The 21,843-nt window shown below is 42.5% G+C and overlaps 1 protein-coding gene across 1 annotated transcript; it reads left to right on the top strand.

The window, feature by feature from the left end:
- Positions 1 to 1,271: 1,271 nt before the first annotated feature.
- LOC135697898 (uncharacterized) lies at positions 1,272 to 21,309 on the top strand. Its single transcript, XM_065217750.1, has 3 exons — positions 1,272 to 1,983; positions 2,036 to 2,092; positions 21,112 to 21,309. The coding sequence occupies exons 1-3, from the start codon at positions 1,342 to 1,344 to the stop codon at positions 21,307 to 21,309; spliced, it is 897 nt and encodes a 298-aa protein (XP_065073822.1). The 5' UTR covers positions 1,272 to 1,341.
- Positions 21,310 to 21,843: the final 534 nt, after the last annotated feature.

The following is a 21,843-nucleotide window of genomic DNA, read 5'->3' as shown; positions in this document are numbered from 1 at the left end:
GTATGCATATTTACACTCATTGCTCTCAAAACAAAAGAAGCGCTCCAGCGAATCTCCTAAATTTATACCTGCAGCCATAGAGATTAGTGACGTTTAACGGACGCACACTATAGCGGGAGGATCGCCGTGTAAAGTTGTTTATTATTTTCCGCTGGCTAACCTAAAAATGTAAGAAATTAGATCTGTCAAAATGTGTCGGATTTTAACTAACACGTTCTCACGTACCGCACCAATACAACCGGACGTGAAAATCTCAATAGGACGAAGAGAATTCAATGGCTTTTCAATGCGTTAGGACGGAATTGAAACTCGTAGAACGAACTTGGAATCAAGAAGCAGTGTTGGATTTTTAACAATATCTCAATACAATAACAATATCTCTAAGCGGACAAAGTTAATATGCAAAAGTCATCTGAAGACTGTCCTCGATGCAATGTTGAAGGTCGGTATTGGCCTAAATGGCACTTTCTTGGGAATTTTTTCAATAGTAGTTCTCATACCTGAAATTGGAATTGTTACGAATATTCAACTATTTATCAACAACCCAGGCCTAAGCGGACAAAGTGAATATGCAAAAGTCATCATCTGAAGACTGTCCTCGATGCAATGGTGTCAGTGAGTATCGACCTACAGATCGAGTCAAATCAGCAGAAGGATTTTCGAGGCAACACGTCAAACCCCCAGATCATACCTGTTTCTTCAGACATTATCAACCTTACCCCGGATGCTGATATATCACAACTATTCAACACTAGTATGGAGACTCCCGGAATAGTAGCTGTGGAATTTATTGATGATTTTGTTGGGGACGGACAAGATGACACCACTCGCTCTGCCGTGTTAGTCGCAAATAAAGCAAACGATTCAACAGAGCCGTCTCAACATCAACATTCCCGAGAAGCATGTATTCCAGCCTCATCGATCACAAGTCGTCATCTTGTCCAAATAGAATGCGCGACCGAAGTTGTCGAAGACCATCCAACTACAGCAGATATGCGAGAACTAGAACAATCAACGATGGAGTCACAAACTGCCGTTGAAAATGATCCAACTTCCGGTACAGTGGAAAATGTTGAAAATCAGTCACCCAATGCATTTCAGAAACGGAATCATCCCGGAGACATAAAACTCCACAAGAGTTCGAAAAAACACGCTTCAACGGAAATGAAGTTCAGAAGTTTTGAAATCAACTGGAGCAAAATTAGCGACAACCTTCTGGTTCGGTTGCGAGCCTTGCAAGATTTCAGAAACGCCAATCCTGGTGTGTTCGCTCCAGCTGCATTACGTTTCACCAAAAGAGAAGTGAGTTTGCTAGCAAATTGTGTAGTTGACCAGCTACGCATGATCGATACACAGATAAGAGCTGAAACTATGGAAATCGTGTATCGGCAAATTCTCTATAAATTCCCGTGCTTGGATTTCTCGGATGATGATGGATTCGGGGCTGGTCAAGGCTTCGTGGAACTGAAATATAAGATGATCAATCGAAACAATTATTTGAATAGGTTTAAGGACTCCCAAGCAGCAGCAACAAAACCCGTCATGAGTTTGAAGAAAAGTCGTAATACCCGAGCTGGTACCATCAAACAATATTGGGAGAAAACTTCAAAAGAATGTGACAAAGATACTTTGTCAAAACTCAAAAGAAACGAATCACTCCTACTAACGGATGCATTTCTTTTCCAATCCCAAGCCTTTGTGAGGTACCGGTTGGACGAGAAAATCAATGCAGCCAGAATAATTTCTCAGCTTCCCGTGATTCGACGAAGAATACTTTTGAACTATCATTTCGAAAAGGCCACAGGAAAAAGTGTAAGCGTCTTCCGACACTATTTTGCATCAAAGAGAGACAAAATAATTCAATATTCACTTACATGCCGCAACAATTTGCACTTGGTGAAAACGTCGACTGATCTTGCCATACTTAAGCTCCTTTGTTGTTTGGTAGGGGAAAACTTCGATGAATTAGTTCTTCAGAAGCAGGTCAGGAATAGTATATTTTTCTCTAGAAACTTAAAAAAAAAATCTATTTTAGATTGGTACCCGTATTGATGATATCACCGTTTGCAGCGCTGGACCAGTACTAATTTCAGTTATTAAGTTTAATCATAGTGTGATTTGTGGATGTTCTGGATTACGTTTAGCAAAGAGAGGAATTGCAGTTTGACTACTTCAACAAGTTGGCTCATTACAATAGTTAAAGTTTGTATGACAGGTAACAGCATCCTGATCTCCATTGATCTTTTGAGATGTACTAAGGTTCCCAACAACTGTCAAATTTAAAAAAAAAAGTAGAAGGGTCTGTGCGTAGGGGCACGAACGGAAGCTTGACGTAGGACCGCTAGTGGATGGAATAAATATCTATTATCTCAACTCTTTCCGGTTTTGAATTGTAGGCGATCCAAATTTGTAGTAATCTTTTTCAAAAAGAAAGTTGATGACGAGAATCAATAAAAATCACTTGCATCCCTGCTTCCAAGTTTGTGTGGTCGTTGGGGGCTTGTGGTTCTGAATATGGACAAACAAGCATAGATAAATTCTATTCCAACTCTTTACTTATGTAAGCTTGATGGCCCTGAAAAGGGCCGTTTTATTGAAGAGGACATCCATGGCCACTTACGCTTGGCGTGTTTAGTGTAGGTGACAGCATCACGGACCTAATTTTCCACGAACACATTCAGCACACCTCGTAGATCAGACCGGAGATACGTCAGACACTGCCACGGCGAGCCAGACGACGGATGGTGGTTATCTCGAAGAATTTGCGATGACGATTGGCACCTCCTTTGCCATGACCTACTGCTACTATTGCTAACCACGCCGTCCGAAGCGAAAATGAGCTGATACCAGTTAGTTAGTTTTAGTTTAAATGATCTTTATTTCAGTTTAACTTGGACGATTACCATATAAATTTTTTTTTACTAAGTAATTTAATTGCTTTCTTCATCTTTAGGTATGGGCAAAATTCAAAATTTGTTTTACAGGATTAGTCCTAGACTTAGTACACGGTCGACCACCTTGGTGGGATTGGTTTGTTTTGTTTTTAGAATTTGAAGAGAAACTACTCAATACTACTATTGACAGCTTAAAACTAACCTACTCTACTATATACACTTAACCTACTATGTACAAATTGCTTATTAAAGCATGTTCAGAAAGATTGCATTTTTGAATAAATTTAGTTGTCATATCATCAATTTTGGAATCTACTTTGGGAATTTCTGCCTCTTGATGGAGGTCTGCTATTCTTGTGTCGAATGGACGATCTAGGATCATCCTCAACACTCTATTCTGTGCAACCCGGATTTTGTTCCTGTGGGTCTGAGCGCACGATTCCCACACCGGGGCGGCATAGAAGATCGTGGGGGCTATGATCTGTTTGTAAACAGCCAGTTTGTTTTGCCTTGAGAGGCGGGATCTGCGGCAAATGAGCGGATACAAACACCTAACCAAGGCGGAGCACTTAACTAGGGGTTTCTCTATGTGCGAGCGGAACAGGAGCTTCTCATCGAACAACATCCCGAGATAAGTAACATCAGTGGACCACTCGACCCTTGTACCATCCATTATTACGGTACAGGAGGGAGACGGTTTAAGTTTTGGTGATTGTCTGTGAAGGAACATGATCGCTTGGGTTTTCGAGGCGTTGATTTTGATTTTCCACGTGGTGGCATAATCAGTAAAGGTGTCAAGGCATCGTTGGAGCTTGTTCGTAATTTCACGAGGCATCCTACCCTTGACGGCTATCGCGGTGTCATCTGCGAACAGAAAGAACACGCAACCGTCTCCTAGAGGAGGGATGTCCGACGTGTAGATGCTGTAAAGCAGTGGTCCCAGCAGACTCCCTTGCGGAACACCTGCTGGGATCGGAAATTGTCCCGAAAGGGAACTATTCAACGACACCCTGAACGACCTTTGCTGGAGATAGTTACGGGTGATTTTCACAAGGTATGGTGGAAAGTTGGAGTTACAAAGCTTGTATATAAGTCCGTCGTGCCAGACATTGTCAAACGCCTTTTCGACGTCTAACAAGGCCATGGCTGTGGACTTGGATACAGCTTTGTTACTTCGGATGTTATTCATCACCCGCACTAGCTGATGATTGGTGGAATGCCCCTTGCGGAACCCGAACTGTTCCGGAAGAAGAATGTCATGTTCCTCCACAAACTTGTTTAGTCGGCTGAGGATCAATTTTTCGAACAGCTTGCTCAGCGCTGAGAGCAGGCTAATCGGTCTGTAGCTTGACGGTAGTGAAGGGTCTTTCCCAGGTTTGCGGATCGGGATGATTTTTGCCACCTTCCAGATGCTTGGAAAGTAGTGCAGCTCCAAGCATCTGTTGAGGATGGCAGCCAGCAGCGAGTGGACCCTCGGGCTGAGATTTTTCAACGCTAGGTTGAATATTCCGTCAAACCCGGGAGCCTTCATGTTTTTACTATATTTCAGCGCTGAGCAAATTTGTTCCTCTATAATCCGTTCTTCTGGAGGTACGGCACAAGGGGAGGTATCTAACGTCTGGACGCACTGCACAACCTGGTTCTCGAGTGGACTTGGGATTGTAGAGCCAAGCAAATGCGACTGGGCAATGTGCTCCCCAATTGCATTGGCCTTCTCTTCGTTGGTGATAAGCCGTTCGTCATTGACTCTAAGTGGTGGAATGGGCTTGGGGTGAGACTTCAGCACCTTGGCAACCTTCCAGAATGGTCTGGAAAGGTCGTCCAGGTTCTGAACGAGCCGCCCGAAACTCTCGTTCCGGATTGAGATCATTCTGGAAGCGATCTGCCGATTCAGATCGACCATTTCGCATTTACACTGCAGATCCCCAGTCCGCTGAAACTGGCGTCTACGAACATTTCTGAGCCGAATCAAGAGTTTGGTGTGGGAATCAATTGCTTGAAACTTACCCCTCACAGGAACTCGTCGAACGCACTCTTCGTCAGCCATGGATATGGCTTGATGGAGACCCTCCAGGGCCCGGTCGATGTCCTCCACTGTGTCGAGCGGTGGGTTGTCGTCGATGTGGCGGTCGACCACGCGTCGAAACTGGACCCAGTTGACTCGATGGTAGTCCTTCCGCTGGCACGGTGCAGGGGCCACGTTGTAGCCCAGCTCGGTCAGCACCGGTTGGTGGTCCAAACTCAGGTCGTTGACGGCAACCGGCTTGGCTAATCTGGTGTTTGCCAAGAACAGGTCCAGCGTCGATGGGTTGCCCGTCGGTGATGTGAAGGTTGGTTCGTCCGGAAACCAGACGGAATAGAGACCATGCTGGGAATGGTCAAATAGCAGGCGGCCGTTCTGGTTCTGCTGGTAGTTCCGCCAGGCCTCGTGCCGGGCGTTCAGGTCCCCTCCGATTACAAAGCGGGCATTGGTGTGGGTTATGATGGCAAGGTCGTTCTTGAACTGCTGTGCTGTACCATTGCTAACGGTACATTGCCGGGGGCAGTAGACAACGATGAACCGGACGTTTCCGGTCGATGTTTCCACCTCAACGCCGACGGCCTCGATGATGGAAGTGCGGTAGTGGGGTAGGGTGCAGTACTTGATGCCTTTCTTGATGATGACCGCGACACCGCCCCCCCTGGAGCTGGTGCGATCAAGCCGGACAATGTTGTGGTCGGGCAGATAGAAGCTGTCACCGGTCTTGAGGTGGGTCTCGGTGAGAAGGCCCACGTCGATGTCGTGCTTGCGGAGGAAGTCTGCAAGCTCAATGTTTTTCGCCCCTACGGAGCGAGCGTTCCAGTTGGCAATCTTTATGGGTTCACGGTCCATAATTAGCGACGAAGGAGATGATAGCTTGGAGCTGTTGTGTTCTTGTTGCGCAGGTGCGCTTGATGATGATGGCCTGGGCCAACAGTGTGACGATCTCATCCGTTGACAGCGGAGAATCGTCTGTAGCTTCACCGGTTGTACCGGCCAATCCCGGAGCAGGGGGATCCGTCGATGGCCCGGAGGCTTGACCGGGTACTGCAGCGGCAGCCAACTGGGCAGCAGCCAACTGTTGGTTGAGCGGGAGCGGCGGCAACACTGGAATTGGCCGTGATTGGACCGGTGATAACGGAGGAAAGTTCTGCGCGTTGTTTTCTGGAACCTTCTTGCGACCGGGCTGGCTGTTGGACGAGGCTTTCTTCCGGATCTCGGCGTATTCGGCCCGCTTCGGACAGGCCTTACTCGTGGCCTTGTGGGCGGCACCGCAGTTGGCGCATGTGGGAGTGGCTTCCTCGATGCTGTCGCAGTTGTCGATCTTGTGATTTTTGCCGCATTTGATGCAGCGGCTGGCCATGCGGCAATTCCTGGTGCCGTGCCCGAACAATAGGCAGTTCGAGCACTGAGTGACGCCACGGTGGGTCGGCTTATACCGCTCCCACTTCACTACGATGTGGAACAGTGTGCGTGTCGTCTGGAGATCCTTCACGGTTGTGGAGTTCTTCTCCAGATGGACCAGGTAGAGCTGGTCACGATACTTGATGGCCTTGCTGCGGGTCATCTTGTGGACTTCGACCGGCTTGAGGCCGTTCGTCTTAATCGCGTCCATTAAGGTGGTGGTGTCCATGTCGTGGAGCCCGCGCAGCACCACTTTCAGCGGCTTGGTGGCCTCGATGTCGTGGGAGAAGTACTCCAGCTTCATCCTGTCCAAGAGGGCCTGAACTGCGTTGAAGTGTTTTTCGGCCGGGACCATCAGTTTGTAGCCTTCCGTGCACCGTTGAATGGTGCAGCGAAGGCCCTGCTTAATGTAGAAATCCAGCTACTCCCATAGCCCGGGAGGGAAGCCCTTCACAAAGAAGGGTGGCAACTTAACTTTTTTCGGCACCGTCTCAGGGTCCGACTGCGGCTGGGCTCCGTTCTGCAGGGCCGAGAACGGATTGTTGCTCAGCAGCTTTTTTGCTGCTGATGCGGTGGCGCTGCTGTCTTCAGGTCTGGGTTGTTTAGTTCCGGGAGGCCCCGGCTGCGGGTCCGCAACGCCTGTCGGGATGGGCAATGGGGTTTTCTTCTGCTTCTTCTGGGCTGGCTCGGTGGTCGCGCCGTCTCCTGGGAGAGTCTGTTTTCCCGGTAAACCGGCACTCGCGTTACCGCGCGATTTCTTACCCATGGCTGGGTCAGCGAGAGCGTCACTACACAACGCGGAGCTAATTCGACTTGCGAACGAACGAACGAAACTAGAGAGAATTCAAATCGACTGAACTGCTCAACAGTCTGGCAGCGAATGATTGATGAGCTGAGCTGATACCAGACAACAGCGCTGCTTTATATCTTTTTAGGTTAAAGCAGAATGATGTGCAACCAAGTGGTATAAAAGCTACAAAGACTCCTCCCATTATGAGTAGTTTGCTATCAAGTAGCGACACTGGCTATTTTCTTTTTGCGTACACGGCGAATGAGAACGCCCCAAATTTGAGTTTAGTTCACTCATAATCGCCAAAAGTGTAGGAACTCAGCGATGAGTAAATTTGTCTCATGATTTCCTGTGGAAAACCTAAAAAATCTGCCAGAAAATGAGGAAATTGACGAAAATTTTATTCAGTCTCGGAGTAGTACCAATGGACTGAGTGAATCCAATCTTTACTTTTCTCAAATTCGGGAATTTTTCCCTGGAAATTCCTGGAAAAACCCGGGGAAAACATGAGGAATATTTACTCATCGCTGAGTTCCTGCATTTATTTCTGAGATAACTAAACTCAAATTTGGGTCGTTCTCATTCGCCGTGATAGATATCGGCGCCGGTGGTTAGCGTGATTACCTCTCACCCCAGCAGGCCTGGGTCCAATCTCAGTCGGCGCCATCGGCATGTTCTAAGGCATAACATCTCTGGAAGCTTCAGTCCGCATCGTGCTCTCTTGCCGTTCGGATCTATTTGCTTTTTGCTGAAGGAAGTGTTACTACTACCTAAAGCTACAACAAATTTAAACAGCACTTTTCAGTGCTCAACCTGTAAAATGTCTACCTTGTTCAACTTTATTCCTCTTCGATCCTTGTTTGGACCCTACCCGAGGTAATCCTTCTTGGATATCGATTTGGAAAATTCCTCTTCGATCCTTCAGATTCTTATAGTAATCTGCTTGGAAGTCGATTTGGATAAAAATTTACTGCCGCCATGGCACCTAAACGCAAAAGAAAGGGGCAAACTCTTGACCCCCCTACTGAAGAAATTAATTTGAGTAATCAATTTGATTTGCTCACGGATGATGAGAATGATCCATCATCCAAGAAAAATTCTAGTAAACTTTCTCGGCTTAATGCCAAGAAGGAAAAGATTCCCCCTATTGTGATAACCACTTCCGATTTCCATGCTCTTCGCATGGAACTTTTGAACTTCGTGAAAGTTAAGTTTTCTCTACAAATTGGACGTCGGGGTGAATGCCGTGTATTGGCTGAAACCTTGGACGGATTTAAATGTCTTCTCAAGTATCTTACTGAGAAGAAGCACAAATTTTTTACTTACGACACCAAAACTGAACGTGTGTTCAAGGTTGTCATGAAAGGACTACCCAGTGGTGAATCCCTGGATCAGATCAAAGATGCTAAGAATTTTAAATGTTCAAATTGTGGTGAAAACCACAAATCCAATTTTTGGGAATGTAAGACTCGCAAAGCGATCCTACAATCTCGTTCTAACCGACAGGTAAGAAACGCTCCACGTTTCCGACCAGGTACAAATTCATCTGCTGTTAACAACGGTCAGCAAGGAACAAATTCTACATTCGTACCCGTAGGTACAAATATCACCCCTACTTCAAATTTTTCATCTGTACCTACTCCCCTCGCTGCTAACAATGTTCAGCGAGTTAATGGAGCTACCTATGCTGCTATTGCAGCGGGTAGAAATCAAAATACTAACCAACGTTCTAACGGAAATTTTGACAATTTTGACTTAGGAAGCATTACTGCCCCTAAAATGGAATTTTTACAGAAATCATTAATTGACATGATTTCTGATATGCTTAAATCTAACTCCATGTTTGATGCTATTCAAACTGGAGTAAAATTTGCTAATAATATTGTCATGACTTTAAAATTCAGTAATGGATTTTAAAGCATTAAATATTGTAAATTGGAATGCTCGATCTCTTAAAGATAATGAAGACGAGCTATTTAACTTTTTGAGAGTTCATAACGTGCATATTGCCGTTATAACTGAAACGTTCCTTAAACCTGACCATAAGGTTAAGAAGGACGCAAATTACTTGATTTATAGAAATGATCGTCTTGATCGACCCTGTGGTGGCGTTGCCATCATTATTCATAGACGAATCAAACATAAAATTCTTTCTTCATTTGAAACCAAAGTTTTTGAAACTTTGGGAGTTTCTGTTGAAACCAAATTTGGACAACTTACGTTTATAGCTGCCTATTTGCCATTCCAATGCGTAGGCCAGCAAAAGAATTTTTTCAAGGGTGACCTCCAGAAACTTACCCGTCATAGATTTAAATTCTTCATTGTTGGTGATTTTAATGCAAAACACCGCTCATGGAATAATGCTCAAAGCAATTCCAATGGTAATATTCTGTTTGATGATTGTTCTGCAGGTTATTACACTATTCAATATCCAAACAGCCCAACATGCTTTTCTTCTGCAAGAAATCCCTCCACTATTGATTTGGTCTTAACTGATTCATGTCAACTTTGTAGCCAACTGGTTACCCATGCTGACTTCGGTTCTGATCACCTTCCAGTAACTTTTGAAATATCCCAAGAAATAATTTGTAATCCCAACAGCTCTACTTTCAATTACCATAGGGCTGATTGGGAGCAATATCGAACATTTATGGAATATAACTTCGATCCAAACATTCCTTTGCAAACCAAAGATGAAATTAATTATGCTCTTGAATCTCTGACTACTTCTATAGTTGCAGCAAGAGCTGCCTCAGTACCAAAATGCGAGGTTAAATTCGATTCAATTATAATAGACGACAATCTTCAGCTCTTGATCCGTCTTAAAAATGTCCGTAGGAGACAATTTCAAAGAACACGCGATCCTGCCATGAAAGTTATCTGGCGGGATTTGCAAAAACAAATTAAAAAGCGATTCTCTGCCCTGAGGAACAAAACTTTTGAAAATAATGTTTCTAAATTAGACCCGAGTTCCAAACCCTTTTGGAAACTCACAAAAATTCTGAAAAAACCTCAAAAGCCAATTCCAGCGCTTAAAGAAGGTGGTAAAATTTTGATCACAAATTTGGAAAAAGCTCAGAAACTTGCTAAGCAATTCGAGAGTTCCCATAATTTCAGTTTGGGTCTAACTAGTCATATTGAGAATCAGGTTCGCTCGGGATTATCTGAATATTTTCTCTCGGGAAAATATTTTTGATGATTCCTGGGGGACTGATTTGGACGAAGTAAGGTCTATAACTAAAAAGTTTCAAAATATGAAAGCTCCAGGTGATGATGGAATTTTCTATATCCTCATCAAAAAACTCCCAGAGAGTACCTTGTCTTTCTTGGTAAAATTATTTAACAGATGTTTCCATTTGGCATACTTTCCTGATAAATGGAAAAATGCAAAAGTTGTTCCAATTTTGAAGCCGGATAAAAATCCAGCTGAAGCGTCTAGCTACCGTCCAATAAGTTTGCTTTCTTCAATAAGTAAACTTTTTGAAAAGATAATTTTGAATAGAATGATGCTTCACATCAATACGAACTCAATTTTTGCAGATGAGCAGTTTGGATTTCGCCATGGGCATTCAACTACTCATCAACTCTTAAGAGTTACCAATTTAATTCGTTCAAACAAATCTGAAGGCTGCTCAACTGGAGTTGCTCTTCTAGACATAGAAAAAGCATTCGACAGTGTTTGGCATGAAGGTTTGATTGCTAAATTGAAAAAGTTTAATTTTCCACTTTATATTATGAAATTAGTTCAAAATTATTTAACTGACAGAACTCTGCAGGTAAATTATCAAAATTCCAAATCTAATCGACTACCTGTTAGAGCAGGAGTTCCTCAGGGTAGCATTCTTGGGCCTATATTGTATAACATTTTCACTTCGGACCTCCCTGATTTGCCTCAGGGTTGCCACAAATCTTTGTTCGCTGATGACACAGGCATTTCCGCTAAAGGAAGAAGTCTTCGTGTTATTTGCAGCAGACTGCAGAAAAGTTTAGATATTTTCTCTTCTTATTTACAAAAATTGAAGATTTCTCCCAACGCTTCCAAAACTCAACTTATAATATTTCCACACAAGCCTAGAGCTTCGTTTTTGAAACCTAGTAGTAGTCACATAGTCACTATGAACGGAGTTCCAATTTCCTGGTCAAACCAAGTGAAATATCTTGGATTAATACTTGACCAAAAATTAACTTTTAAAGGGCATTCAAGCTAAATGTAACAAATATATTAAATGTTTGTATCCCCTTATAAACAGGAAATCCAAACTTTGCCTGATGAATAAACTTCTAATATTTAAACAAGTTTTTAGACCGGCCATGCTTTACGCTGTGCCAATATGGTCTAGTTGTTGCACTACCAGGAAAAAAGCACTTCAAAGGATTCAGAACAAAATTCTGAAGATGATTTTGAAGTTGCCTCCCTGGTACAGTACTACCGAGGTATATAGAATTTCGAATGTTGAGACTTTAGAAGAAATGTCCAACAAAATAATTAATAATTTCAGGCAAAAATCGTTGCAATCCTCGTTTCTTTCAAAAAACTTCTTCCATCGAAAATATCCGGCCGTGGCGATTCAAAGTTGATCAAAACAATTTGTATCCCTGCTTCCAGTTTGATTACATGAGCATTTTTTGTGGTCGGTGGTTCTGAATATGGACAAACAAGCAGATGAATTCTATTCCTACTCTTTTCTGTAATAAGCTTGGTGGCCCTGAAAAGAGCCTTTTTTTTTCCAATGTTGGTGATGATTTAACCTCCGAAACCAAACAGAGTGCGTCTCTGTCACTTCAAAAACGTAGATGACATCCATGGCCGCTTACGCTTGGCGTGTTTAGTGTAGGTGACAGCATCACAGATCTCATTTTTCAGGAGCACCTTCAGCACACCTCGTAAATCAACCGGAGATACGTCAGACACCACCACGGCGAGCCAGACGACGGATGGTGGTTATCTCGAAGAATTTGCGTTTGGTTCTGAACATGGCGATGAGTGTGTAAAATATTACGCAATTCCATCCTCCCTATTCGCACGCGCCCGAGGATCGGAGGCGAATGCCACTTCGACTTGTTTTGTCTACTTACTACTCTCTGACGACTGTGCTGGGGAAGCAGCATATGCATGTAGGTAATTGGTGGATTTGTTAGTTAATTCGACGCTTTTGGGCAATGCTGGACATTTACCAGTTTTCCAATAGTTTCTTGTTGAAAATCAACATTCGGGACATTGTTATCGATGCGTAGCCATATTTCTGATCGATTGGTGATAAAATTATTGAAATTGGACTAGGGGTAGCTAAGTTATTAACGTTCAAAATCTTTCTTAATTTGTTACATGTTCCATTTTCGGTTTTCACAAAGTGTACCCCCATATAGAAATCAAAGACGTAGTCCTACGTCAAAAACCAATTTAATTTTACATGAATATGCATGCTCGTTTTATGTGCATGTAAATTCGTGTAAAATTACAAAATAATTTTAACTGTGATGGTAAAAATGGTACTGGCCATTGTTTTCGAAGCTAGTGAATATGGCTCTGACGAATACCTATGTTATGATCAGAATCAGAATCTACAAGCATCCCGGATATCAGAAGAAACATTGTTGTTTCATATTTAAAGGCACAGCAAAAAATAAGGAATAGTACATGACATGTAAACCAAAATCATTTTAAAATTACATAGCTTTAAACTATGTTTTAATTTAATTTTACATTAAAAATCATGCACATAATAAAAACATGATAAAACTAATGAAATTACACGTTTATTCGATTAATTTTCTCTTGCAGTGTAATATCACCACGTGATGTAAAAACTTATCGAAGAACATCGGGTTTTCAACGATAAAACCTATAAATTTACATACACGTGTAAATTTAAATCAACAAACATTGAGAAAGCTAATATGGCGGACGGACCGATTATTCGATCAATTTTTTCTCCACTCGGTTTGTTTTGTTTTGTGCGCTCAGTTTTGGTTATGTGGAACGAGTTATCGTGCATACGTGCGTTCACAAATAGAAAATGGATGACAGACAAAATATTGATTAAAGCGGTTTTATACAGAGAGCACTTTCAGTTCGTTCAGAAAATCAAAAATTTGGATATAGAAAAATAGAAAAACATTCAAAAATGCGCTCTTGGTTCCTTTTTTCTCCTCACTGATCGTTTGGATGCAGCGGTGGAAATGTAGGGTATCTACTGTGCCGTGAAGGCGGGTTATTCCACGTGGGTGATAATTCCGCGTACTTCCAGTTCGTTTATGCAAATTCGTTCAAAAAGCCAAATGCGTGTAATTCTAAATGTCCTGTAGAATTACAAAGTGAGCTCATCTTAAGCCATCCATGTAAAGTTCAAGTGACGTTCAATTTCGTTCAAGTCGTGTAAATTAAAAAGAAAACAATTTAATTTTACATGAATATGAATGCTCGTTTTATGTGCATGTAAATTCGTGTAAAATTACAAAATAATTTTAACTGAGTTGGATGTATTTGGATTTAAATTTAATCTATAAATTACACAGTTGTAAGCGTTGGAAACCTAACACCTTTTTGTGACGGTCGCAATTTTAGATTTTCGATTCTCGTCAGTCTACGTCAGAAAAAGCATGCATACACATATACATGCTTCAACCTTTTCGAGCTGAGTCGATTGGCATATGACACATGACCCGACGGGTTTCAGATTAATATTATAGCCTTTTGGAACACCTCATTACAAACGAACAAATCAAATCAAAATGAAGAACCCCTCTGGTTAAACACTTGCCCCGTACTACCAATTGTAAGTTACATATATCAACAGCATAAAAAAAGAATTTTTTACTACAATTCCATCCCGCTTAGTTCTATTTCGGCCGGTTGGGTCCGGCTCCAACAATTGGATCATTCGGATGCACCGATATGAGTGTAGTTGGTCACAGATTTCCGAACATTCTTCATCTTAGTACAGTAGCTTTACGAACAACAATTACTAAGCAACTTATTCCTTTATCAAAACTATTGTATCACAAATTGCATATCATTACTCAACAATTCATCCATTGCCACAAAAGAGATACAGAAAGCAGATAGGAGCATTTCAATAACCTTGAACTTCCGGTCGGTGAAAGTATTCGGTATATAATTTATAAATTTCAACACGTCCTATTGCTGTCTGGAACTGAGTTCCAAAAATTTCCTACTATGTACATACATGCCAGCAGTTTTTTCATTCCAGATAAATTTACATTGTCTACATCATCTCTATTCATGTGAATGTGGGCGCGCAAATATACGGCACGGCGGAACCGAAGTGCGTTTACACAAGGGTGATGATACGCATAGCCGTCCCATGGGTTGTAGGACAAAAGGTCGAAAAGGCAAATGGACAAAAAATTGAATTGAGGATAGGTCGAAGGACAAAAAGTTGAATGAACAAAAGATCGAATGGACAAAAGGTCGAATGGAGAAAATGTCGAAATGTACGAAGGTCGACTGGACAAATGTTCGAAATGAATTAAATGGTCAAATTGTTGGATGATAAAATGGGTGGGCAGCTCTCAAATATGTTTGCTTCTTTAAATCATGAGCAGTTCTTCGGAAAATTAAAATAACAAATAGGTACTGTGCGTGTCATGGCAATTTAAGAGACAATTAACTACCTTTCTCTAGAATATATTGCTTCTTTCAACCATGAGCAGTTCTGTTTTGAGCATTTGCATAGTATTTTTTTATAGTTCTTTTAAACTCTGAGCGTAAATTTTCTAAACAATATTTTGTCATTTTTTTTTGGGTTTTTTATTTTAATTTTTGTTCATTTTGACTTCTTGTCCGTTCGCCTTTTGTCCCTCTAGGATCAATTTAACCTTTTGTCCATTCGATCTTATGTCCCTTCAACATTCTGTAACTCAAAGTTTCATTCGACCTTTTGTCTAGTCCTGTGCGCCACCGTGATAATTTTTGATACGCCGCTGTTATAATTTTTGATGCGTCACCATTAAAATGTTATATTTTTGAAACTTTTGAATTTTGAAAGACGTGTTTCTCGCCAACCATTGCACATAATAAACACAAACAAGGTCAAAGTTCCAAAAAACAATACCGTGTAAACTGATACCGTGCAAAGGGTACACAACGTTAGGCATATAGGACGTTAGGCATAATCTACCCAATGAATTCCAGAAGGATGATAATGAGGACCGTCTATTGATTGCTGACATCGGTGACAATAATGAAAGAGCCTTAATTTTTGGAACTCATGACAACTTGTGACCTTCAAGTACTAATAACCATTATAACATATAATGATTTCAAAATTCTGAAAAAACATTTTTTATAGCAACCCTGCCCGTATTCGACCCGAACCCGAAATGTGTTTTTTTTTAAATACCCGTACCCAATCAGAACCCGAATTTTTTTTTTTTTAATACCCGTGCCCGACCCGAACTCGTCATGATATGTGTTATTTGATAAAGAAACTCGCCAAAAAGCTTGTTTTGATGCTCAAAATCATTACTTTCTCATTTTTGACGTAGGATGTCTGTGATTTATGGAGCCTCCCTTAGCTCAGTCGGTAAAGGCGCAGCTACAAAGCAAGACCATGGTGACTGGGTTCAATTCCCGGTCCGGTCTAGGAATTTTTCGGGTTGGAAAATTTCTCGTCTTCCCTGGGCATAGAAGTATGATTGGACTTGCCACACAACTATACCAATGCAAAGAATGGTACAGGCATCGAAAGCTCTCAATTAATAACTGTGGAAGTCCATCTAGAACACTAAGTTGAGAGCACGCAATAAGCTAATATGCGATATGCAATAAGCTTGAAATGCGAAGAAGAAAAATAAGAAGAAATCTGTGATTGATACATGGGGGTTCACTTTGTGAAAGCCGAAAATAGAATATGTAACGAAATTATGAAAGATTTTGAACGTAAATATCTCAACTGCCTCTGGACCAATTTCAATAATTGTATCGCCAATCGATCAGAAATATTTGTATGCATTGCTTCCGACTGTTGATTTTCAACAAGAAACTATTGAAAAAGTGGGAAATGTCAAACATTGTCCAATAGTGTCGAAATAACTAACAAATCCACCAATTACGTACATGCATATGCTGCTTCCCCAACACAATCATCAGAGAATCGTTTCTAGACGAAACATGTCGATGTAGCATTGCTGCTTCCTCTATACTGTCATCTGAGAGTCGTTAGTAGACGAAACAAGTCGAAGTGATATTCGCTTTCGATCTTCGGGCGTGTGCGAATAGGGACGATGCAATTGCGTAACATTCTGCACACTCACCGCCGTATTCAGAGCCACACGCCCCCAACGAGTGATTCACATTCATTGATACGCCCCTTAATTCGGTCTTCGTCATTTAAATGCAAACTAGCATCCCACCGCTTTTGGTTCTTGGGTTACACTTGCTGGTTGAAATTCTGCTGATCGACATTTTTGAAGGAACACCAAAAAAACATGAAATTACACTATTTTCTAGGGATACCTTAAAGTTCAATAATTCGATTAACGATTAATCGTAAAGATTTTTCCAGCTATCCATGACGTGAAACAGGATCATAAATTCGCCAAAAAAATGTGTCAAGCGTCTCTTTGCATAAAGACTAACGGGAAAAACTAAAAATAGGAGGAGCTTTAGCTGGGCGAGACTCTTGCGAGTACCCAATCATTAAACCGAAGAATATGAGATTGTCCGGTCCAGGTACCTACACGTCATCATCATCTTCCAAAGGTTTTAAGCCTGTACTACCATCGGCCCTTCTCAGGGCCATCAAAATTTTCCAAAAAAGTTAAATTTCTGAACATGTCCCAACTAACCAGCGCACTTCTGTCGATTCGACCTTTTGTCCCTCTAAGTTCAATTAGACCTTTATTCTCTCAAAGTTCAATTCGAACTTTTATCCCTTCGACCGTTTTTCCATCCGACATGTTGTCCTTCGACCTTTTCTCATAGTTTCGTCTCATGTCCTATACAATCCTTATGGGCCATGGGTCATGTATGCGTATAACGGCAGTATAGGTTACAGACAAGGCAGTCCTTGAGTAAAACATTCCCTTGTGCAGTGGTTGGCTCGGTATGGTCTACAGGCAAACGAATGCCGCCTGCACTCATGTATACACATCCACATGACGGATTATGAATATTTCAATAATGGGAAAATTAAGCAACTTCATGCAGAAAATTAAATGCAAAAGGCGTAATACCCCGCGCGCCGGTCCTCAACAACCGCAGTCCGTTGCCGGTGGCGCGGTGAGGTTTTCACTTGACGGTGCTACCAAGAAACAGGCAGCAAAAAAAAAAACCGTGCAAGCCAACCGTCCGCACGAGAAAACACTAAAATTTGATATCAGTATGGAATGCAAAAATATGTCGACAAGAAACTGCGGAGCTTATGCTTTGGGGAATGAATAATTCCGAGAAGAATGTATAGCAATCAGTTGCTTGATACTGTGGCTGTTCTGTTGGTCTGGGGTAAGTTTTACGATTGCCAAATTTGCGCTTGTTGTATTGCATCGCTGATGCCCATGCTCTAAGATTTTCAAAATATTGCATTTACCGTGGATATTTCAGCTGTAAAAATACAAACTAAAAAAAATCGCCCATTCTCGATTAGTTATGATAGATGCATTCTGTCCAACAAGCAGCTATTATGCATACACGCGGTCTGTGACACAGATGTGAGGTGTTGAAGTTTTTTCCTACATCATTATTATATTTCACGAGAAAGAAAGAGAAAAACAAAGCATTATGGTTAAGTGGTTGGATTAAGCGGAAATGCATGAGAGCAAATATGCGGGTTGAATATGAATTAAAATACCATTTTTCCGTTTTAAATGCTTGTTCTAGAGCTGCTCACAACGATGTGCATGGTTTTGCGACCGGTGATGAGATTTTAATAATTATTTCGTTTGTTTTAAGTATGTCAGTTTGTAGCCATTTGTTGTTTTTTCCTTGATGAATCTACAGCTGTTCTTAATAACGCTTTGAAAACGTGTACCAATGAACTACCTAAACAAAAGTTTGTTTGGTACAATTTAGATCTTTTGCGTTTTAAACGGAAAAGGGACAAATGATACAAAAAGTTTTATAGATCAACTAATGACAAGCATTGGAATAGGTTCACAATCGTGCGTAATAAGTATTCACAATCGATAAAGAAAACTCGTTGTGAATATGTTCAAAGGAAGATTGATCAGCATCAAAACAACAGCAAAGAGTTATGGAAAATTTTGAAATCTTTATTAAAACCTAGTAATTGCAAACCGCAGCCCATAACAGTCAGAACAAGTAATTGCATCTTGGTAAAAAGTGATCAGAAAACGAGGCGTTTTCTTGAAGGGAAAAAGTGTTTTCCCTAACAAAATCGCCGAATATTGATACCGAGCACGTAATCCTACGTCAGATCTATGGTCGTGTGTGGGATACAACCTCTTACTTTTTTAATGTTTGGCATATTTGCTAATCAGGCTAAGGCAGCGTAGATGAACCAGCGTCTGGTTGAAAATCTCCTTAACAAAGACAACTAACCAACCAACCAACCAACCAACCAGGCAAGTCGTCTCATCTCTGCGCGATCCATGGCCACACGCCGCCAGCCTCGTAGTTTGCGCTTTGAACTTGGTTGATCCACCATGCCCGCTGCGTGCCTCTCTTCTTTTTCCTGTAAGGTCGCTGTCGAGAACCATTTTCGCCCGGCATTCATACATCGTGCCCAACCTACCGTAGTCGCCCAACCCACCGTTCCAATTTTTTCAATGTGGACGATGGATGGTTCTCCCAGCAGCTGGTGCAATTCGTGGTTCATTCGCCTCCTCCACGTTCCGTCATCCATCTGCACTCCACCGTAGATGGTACGCAACACCTTCCGTTCGACAACACTAAGGTCGCGTTGGTTCTCCACGAGCATAGTCCAGGTCTCGTGGCCGTAGAGGACCACCGGTCTAATCAGCGTCTTGTAGATAGTCAACTTCGTGTGGCGGCGAATTTTATCCAACCGGAGCGTCCTCCGGAGTCCAAAGTAGGCACGATTTTCTGCCATAATGCGTCATTGAATTTCTCTGCTGGTATCATTTCCGGCGGTCACCAGTGAGCCCAAATACACGAACTCGTCAACCACCTCGATGTCATCACCGTCAATCTGAACTCGGGGTGGAAGGCTAACATTGACTTTCCTAGAACCTTTTCATCTCATGTATTTCATCTTCGATGCGTTGATGGCAAGTCCAATCCGTCTAGCTTCAGCCTTCAGTCTGATGTACGTTTCCGCCATCGTCTCAAAGTTCCGTGCCAAAATGTCGATGTCATCGGCGAAGTCAATAAGCTGCATGGACTTCCTGAAGATCGTGCCACTTGTGTCACCTTCCATCACCTTGCCGTAAACCGCAAACAACGCACATCACTCGATCCATCGTCGCCTTGACCGATTGCGTCAGTTTTATTTTTCCGGTAATCCGTACTCGTGCATAATCTGTCATAGCTGATCTCGATCGATTGTGTCGATTTGCAATCGATGAACAAATGATGCGTCGGCACGTTGAATTTGCAGCATTTCTACAGAACCTGCCGAATCGCTTTTTTGGTTCGTGGTAGCGCGGGCACCCATAAGTCCCGCCTGGTATTGCCCCACGAACTATATTGCAAATGGTGACAGGCGGCGGCATAGAATTTGGGAGAGTACCGCGCGGTAGTTGCAGCAATCCAGCTTGTCGCCCTTTTTTATAGATTTGGTATACGAAACCTTCCATCCACTCCTCTGGTAATATCTCCTCCTCCCAAATCTTGGCAATTACCCAGTGCAGCGCTCAAGCCCGTGCTGCATTCTTCTTCTCTACTAACAGTTTGCATTCGCCGTTAAACCAGTCATGTCTTCGGTCCGGAATCACAGTACCTAGTGCCGCTGCAGCAGTAGTACCTATGGCGGAGTGGATGTTCCTCCAGCCTCCAGATGTCCCTTCAATATAATCCAACTCACTGAATTGTTGCAAAATTGTTAAATAGTTCGTTACAATAATATACCGTATGCGTGATCATGTTTGCAACATTGAGCAATGTCAAAATTAAAAATAATTCTCAAGAATTTGGTTTTGGAGTTTTTTTTTTTATTTATTCAAAGGGGGGTCTCAGAGTCTTAAACTATGATAATCATCGATCGAGTTTCCACTTGCTGCAATTAAGGCCTCCACACGCATCTGGAATGCACGGCAGGTTCTAATAATGTAGTCTGGATCCATTTCTCTTCAGGTACGGGTCAATGTTTATCTTAGGCTTGCTATACTCGGGTGGCGTTTTGAAAGGGTGATAGGTAATAAACTGAATAACTACTGTAGTTAGAAACGGCACAATGAAATATTTCAGTAGCATAGCGCTTCTCGCTATGTTTCGCTCTTCCTCCGCATTGACAGCTAGAAATGTCATGTTCAATTTGAATAAAAACACAAAGTAAAAAGGCTGAAAGGGAGTGCAAGCGATTTTTCTTCTATCCGCGAGAAGTTCGAGTTTTTCCCTGTTGTAGTTCCGGATTTGTTTTATTTCATACGGTCTGGACCGTGCTGCATTGCGTCCGTCGGAATCGTTGCTGGATGCACCCCAGATTGTGCGAATTGCCCCTGGAAAGAGAACTTACCTGCAAGGTGTTCTTACCTGGTGCCATCGTCCGTTCTGTTCGTCTCCTTCGCCAAAGTTCCATTGTCCTCGCCGGTTCTGCATCTGAAAAGGAACTAAAAAAGGAAAGCTGACCCGTCCCGTTGAAGCCAGCGCCGGTGAGTCACCCATACCCCAACATTTTGGTGTCGTGACCAGGATTCCTGGTTTTCCCGTTCTCAACCACGTGATATCAACGACATAACCTCATTGGATCGATTGAGCCGCTGCATACCCCTCTGGAAGTTACTGCTGGTTCCAGAATATAAATATACAAGGCCTCTTTTCAAGAGGTACAAGGTGAGTACCTCTCCAACCTTCTTACCTCCAGTTTTGTGGTGCTTCTTTGGTCTCTTTTCGACCATTTCAGTCAAACTGTCTGCATAGTGTCGACGATATTGAGGAACAGCTCGACATGCCCGACAAAAAGCGCATGAAAATAAAGGAAGCCAAACGACGGAACGCCATCGATGGCTTCAAGCGCATGGACTTGTTCCTCACCAACTACATTCCTGAACAACACCAGCACGAAGTTGCACTTCGCTTGGAACGTGTGGAGAAAATATAGGAAGTGTTCGAGACCAGACAGGACGAGTACGAAGAAATGGATGACGAGGAAGAATTCGTAAAGAAGAACCTGGAGTTGCGTGCCCAAGTGGAGCAGCTGTATTTCCGTGTGAAAGCTGGGCTTGCTACGAAGTTGCCACCTTCTCCCGTTCCTGTTGTTTCTGGACCTTCCACTGCACCACCCGTTACGCCTACTCTCGCCAACGTGAAGTTACCAACCCCATCGCTCCCCGAGTTCGATGGTGATTTTAATACCTGGTTGACTTTCCACGATACTTTCTTGTCGATGATTCACTCGTCGACAGAAATTTCCCAGGTACAGAAATTTCACTACCTCCGGGCTGCTTTGAAGGGTGAAACAGCCAATTTGATACAGTCGGTAACAATAACGGCCAACAACTACGCCGTAGCATGGCAGACGTTGGTCAACCGATACTCCAACAAGGCCATCCTCCGTAAGAAACATATTCGGGCCCTACTCAAGCATCCCAAGATTCCAAGCAACAACGTTGATGCCCTTCACAAGATCGTGGAT

The sequence above is a fragment of the Ochlerotatus camptorhynchus genome, unplaced genomic scaffold (assembly GCF_037179485.1).
Source record: "Ochlerotatus camptorhynchus isolate MF236.1 unplaced genomic scaffold, CSIRO-AGI_Acam_v1.1 ptg000079l, whole genome shotgun sequence".
Lineage (NCBI taxonomy): Eukaryota > Metazoa > Arthropoda > Insecta > Diptera > Culicidae > Ochlerotatus > Ochlerotatus camptorhynchus.
The sequence above is the reverse complement of the archived record's forward strand: the minus strand, read 5'-3'. Positions and strand labels throughout refer to the sequence as shown.

Excerpts from the sequence above, each read along its gene's own strand:
- LOC135697898 (XM_065217750.1), top strand. The coding sequence starts at position 1,342 with ATGATCGATACACAGATAAGAGCTGAAACTATGGAAATCGTGTATCGG. Across the intron at positions 1,984-2,035 it reads AATTAGTTCTTCAGAAGCAG|ATTGGTACCCGTATTGATGA; the intron begins GTCAGGAATAGT and ends AATCTATTTTAG. Across the intron at positions 2,093-21,111 it reads CTGGACCAGTACTAATTTCA|TCAAACTGTCTGCATAGTGT; the intron begins GTTATTAAGTTT and ends CGACCATTTCAG.